General features: G+C 41.3%; 1 protein-coding gene across 1 annotated transcript; it reads left to right on the top strand.

The window, feature by feature from the left end:
* The first annotated feature begins 1,475 nt into the window (after nucleotides 1-1,475).
* SARC_04650 (hypothetical protein) lies at nucleotides 1,476-3,936 on the top strand. Its single transcript, XM_014301500.1, has 6 exons — nucleotides 1,476-1,601; nucleotides 1,777-1,875; nucleotides 2,056-2,184; nucleotides 2,440-2,736; nucleotides 2,876-3,073; nucleotides 3,277-3,936. The coding sequence occupies exons 1-6, from the start codon at nucleotides 1,506-1,508 to the stop codon at nucleotides 3,442-3,444; spliced, it is 987 nt and encodes a 328-aa protein (XP_014156975.1). The 5' UTR covers nucleotides 1,476-1,505; the 3' UTR covers nucleotides 3,445-3,936.
* The last annotated feature ends 832 nt before the right edge of the window (nucleotides 3,937-4,768 follow it).

Here is a 4,768-nt window from a genome sequence, read left to right as displayed (position 1 = left end):
TACACTACACACACACACACACACACACATATATATATATATATATAGCTGCCGCGCTGACCCTTTCACATCTCAGCACTATCCTATCTACCACTCAACTCGAGATGGAGGTATCGGAAACGTTCGTAGTCTGCTGAACGAACCAGCCCAGAGCCATGCAATGTTGGCAATTTAACTTGTTAGCGAGATAACCTTTTGAGCGAGACGTGGTATCAAGCGAATTGCCAGCAACACAGTTTTGCTTTATGTATGCCAATAGCCTCGCCTGCTCACCCTTCACCTGCCCATCAGACGGCTATGTCTGGATTTATTTTATCCATTCAGACAATGATACATAATATGTATTTTTAAAGGTACCGACGTGATCGTATTGATCTCCTCTATTGATTGATGCTCAGAAGGACCCTATGCAATGAATCGCGGGATAAAGGTACACTTTGCCATCGGCTTATACGTGGCGAAATTTCGTAGAATTCGGTCTTAAGGATGTCGTTAGTATCTATAGTTCTATACCCATATAAATAAACATGTACTATGAACACTCATGACTCAACAGTCAACCACTCAACACTCGACAGTCGACACATTTACAAATTACATTTATATTGTTTCTTTTTTAAAAAATAAATAAATATATAAGTTTACATGCATTTTGTGATTTTACATATTACAACAAAACTGAAAAATTAGTAGAACTCAAGAGTACATAGTGAGAGTATTTGGACAAACAAAGTGAAGCTCCGGATGGCATATGCGGCTACTCTACGGAGCATTAGAGTTTGAAGTGAGATCGGCTATTTAAAAAACAAAAAACAAAAACAAACGTCACATACTCGCACTATATACTAAGTATGTGGGTGTAACAGGACTATTTTTTCATATATTTACGCTGACACGGGGGCGCGAATTTCATCCAAATGCCCGAGATCAAGATATATAATAGGAAAATATTATGTCCAGTCCTATGAGGCTATGACTCCTATCACTGCTAGCAATATCAATATTTGTAAGAAAATAAAACAAAACAGCACCACCACTGGCACCACAAGAGACTTACGTATGTCATATTGCCAGTTTGGCGTTTGCCACGCGGGCTAAAATAGTGAAAAGCCTATACAGAACAGCGTTCTCAGTTCTGTTTTGGGTTCGGCTAATCGGCTCGGAACGATTTGAAGGTAAGAGTTTATTCTACTCTCACTTTACTCACAAGTGAGAAAGAGAAAGAGTGAAATATTAAATACAGTATAATTAATACGGTGATACGCAGCAGCCAGCAGGGGGTGATACTGATATGAGATTTCTTCAAATTAAATAATCAACAGTTGTATGGAATTGGTAATTACAAGTGAGGTGATCAGAGAATCAGGGAAGTGTGGAAATAAAAGATTCGTATTTTAATATTTTATCTAATCATCATGATAACATACGTATATACTATACATCCTAGCTAGATGAGCCTTCAATAGTTGAAGACTGTTACAGCTTGACTAAATATTTTCAACAAAATGGCGCCTATGCACAAAGCAGCAGAGATTGGCGATCTGACAAGGATAGTAAATCTCTTAGACAGTGGTGCGGATGTAAACGATCGTTTGGACAGTGTATGTGAACTTTTAATTCCCAAAATGGACGGGAATTATATATTTAGACTTCGATTAGAAAAGTTTCATTTCAGGAGCCGCTTGTCCTGAAGTATACCGTACCTAATTTGATATATTCTTGCATTTTTGTGTTGTGTTGTCTACAACTATGTGCTACAACATCTCTTCTATACAGCGGAATATGACACCCCTGCATTGGGCAGCGTCCTCCGGTCAAGTAGAGGTGGCTGAGCTTTTGATCAAGCGCGGAGCTGGTTTGTCAATCGAGACTGTTGTAAGTTAATATCTTTATTGCGCTGCGTTGATCCGTACCTACTGCGCCTTTGGACTTTACAATCAAAACATCCGTTCATTGCAACAATATATATAACACTCCGCAGACCGCGCACACAAATGCGCATTGCTCTTTGCACACTAAACTGTGCTGGAAATATATACTTCTTATAATTTTCAGGGCGGCTACACACCTCTCCACGTGGCAGCGTACAGCGGCCAGACGGAGACGATTGCTGTGCTGCTAAGTGCTGGTGCGAACCTTGATGCACTCGCCGGTTCAACGTTCTTTCCTCGTTCAAGGGTCAATGTATGTCTCAAAGAAAGCTAGCATCGCACATCCGTATAATTTTTGTGCTGTATTGCATTCTATCATATTCGTGATAAATTTTCAAGTAGTGTAATTCACTATGTGAAGGATATAGCGGTCGTAATCTTTTGGTGTCGTAATTCAACGCGCGTACAGTATTCATTTATCACTTGTTCTTTACTTTTAAATTAAACACGCCCTTTCGGGTTTCCCCATGGCATTGCTTTTAAAGCCTCTATTTTTGTTTTCCAACAGACAAAACGCACAGCGCTGCATTCGGCTGCTGCGTCTGGGAACGCTACCGTTATAGACTTCCTGCTAGTGCAAAGTGCGGATATCACTGCTGTGGACATTAAGGGCTCGAGTATACTACACGAAGCTGCAGTTTCCGGAGATTCGGCTTGCATAGAGCTTCTGGTGAAGAAAGGAGCGGATGTGGGAGCTAAGGACAAATTTGGTAATACTCCTCTGCATGCCGCAGTGCAAAGCAAGAACATGGTGACTATCAATGCGCTACTGGATATTGGTGCCGACATCAACGCTCAGAATAACGTATGTAGCATGCGACGCTGTGGGCATGCATTTGTAAGCATACATATGAAGTTATGCCATACTTTCTACAACAAAGGTAAGCATGTGACCACCGCACTATACGTCCCGACTTTGATCAATTACTTCATCTTTCTCACAGCATGGCTGGACTGTACTGCACAACGCTGCCGAAACCGGACATGTGGCTACACTCTCACTCCTGATTGAAAGGGGTGCCAGTCTTAATTCCCGGGACAACTACCATGAGGCTGCGCTTCACAGAGCGGCTAAGTATGTGCAACGAGCTTCGGCCGAGTTACTCATCAATGGAGGTGCAGATCCCGAACCAAAAAACTTTGTAAGTACATAGACAGAACGTAAGGAATTTTATCCACATAATGATGAGTGTTCCATTGTACTTTTATCAGTTCGAATCCACTACCGAATATTCAAATAAATTCTACAATGCTCGCGTACGGAACTCATGGCGGGTTGTTTACATATTGCTAAAGTACTAAATTGCTGACTAGCCCATGCGCTGTTTCCTATACGCATGCACAGTTTGGAGATACTCCTGTCCACAAAGCCATGTTGCACTACAACGCAAAATCAAGAGACGATTTCTTGGCGGTTTTGGGTATGATGCCACAGACACATGAGGGACTAACAAAATGGCGAGCACAAACAACACCAGTACATATCGATCAACACGCTATGCTGGGTGCGTAGACATCGATGATCAATTCTTTCATGAAGCTTAAGAATATTGAATATTCTGCACCAGCTGAAGAGCATTGTATATTTTGTACCAGCCCAGGAATATTGTATATTCTACGCAAGCTATTGTAGCAAGGTGTCTACGCGCCCATTAGAGACCGTTTCGTATCCCCTAGCACTACAACGCCCCATAGCAGCACTTTGGATCCATGTAAATGACGAAGAGACTCTCTCTATTCGAGAAGTATTCGGACAATGGCCAAAACACTAGCATAACGTGGTGGAATCAGTGTCCATCGAATGTTCATCACAAGCCGATTAGAACTCTAGTTACAATCATACTGGAATTTTGAATAGGAGTGGGACTGGTTGATACAGTATTTAAAACCGACCACTTAATAGCCCCTGCAACGATCATAAACATCACAGCAGCATACAGCACGTTGTTTTAGACCTACAGTAACGTAAGATTGCAACAAATAAACCACTAGCCTATATAAATCCTAGACTATTCAAGTGCTATCGAGTTGCTGTTGCGCAAATGCATGTGCTCTACTAAAGGTCAGTATTGTATACGGTAAGCTTAATTAAGTATATAGAAGCATAGGTGATGGAGCGATTTTGAATACGTACTCTCTAAACAAGACATACGCTTGGGAAACATGTTTTTTTATAGAGTCTAACGAGAAAACGAACCAAAAAACAAGCTCGACAGCAAGACAATTTATTATTCAATATACTTGCTAAGCACAACTTTATGGAGTTAGATTACATGCCGTATGTGTGTTACGTATACTGACAGCTACCAAACACACTATCAATTCAAAACTTCTGCCTGCCTGGTATAGCCACCAAGTAGTGTTTATCCCCGTGCATAGTATCTCTCGCTCTAGAGAGAGGCAAGGCGAGCAATGCGTCTATGTATGAACTGATCGTTACATCGTGATATTTTATAGCCTTCTGAAATCAAACAGAAGGCAATGAATACTCTTTCTATTGAATGCTATGTATTTAAATTAGAAGCCGGCTGTGGCATAAATAGCACTAAATATTTTTGGTTTTGAGCACGGGGCAGGCTACAGAGTTGGGTTTGGAATTTATTTGTGGATTGTAGGGTTCTACTCGACCATGAGCGCACCTCACTTAACACATGCCTGAAGTGATATATCTAAGTATGCGTAGTGCCCGAGGTGTGCAATTATTCAACCAACTTGTGAGTTGTGACTTGATACAGAATAGCCGTGTGCCTTATTTATATAGCGATGCAACAAACTCAAAACACAAAGCTCGCTGGGACGCAAACCAGCGAGAAGAACCAATTCATCGCTACGACCCG

This window comes from Sphaeroforma arctica (genome assembly GCF_001186125.1).
Source record: "Sphaeroforma arctica JP610 unplaced genomic scaffold supercont1.270, whole genome shotgun sequence".
Taxonomy (NCBI): domain Eukaryota; class Ichthyosporea; order Ichthyophonida; genus Sphaeroforma; species Sphaeroforma arctica.
The sequence above is the reverse complement of the archived record's forward strand: the minus strand, read 5'-3'. Positions and strand labels throughout refer to the sequence as shown.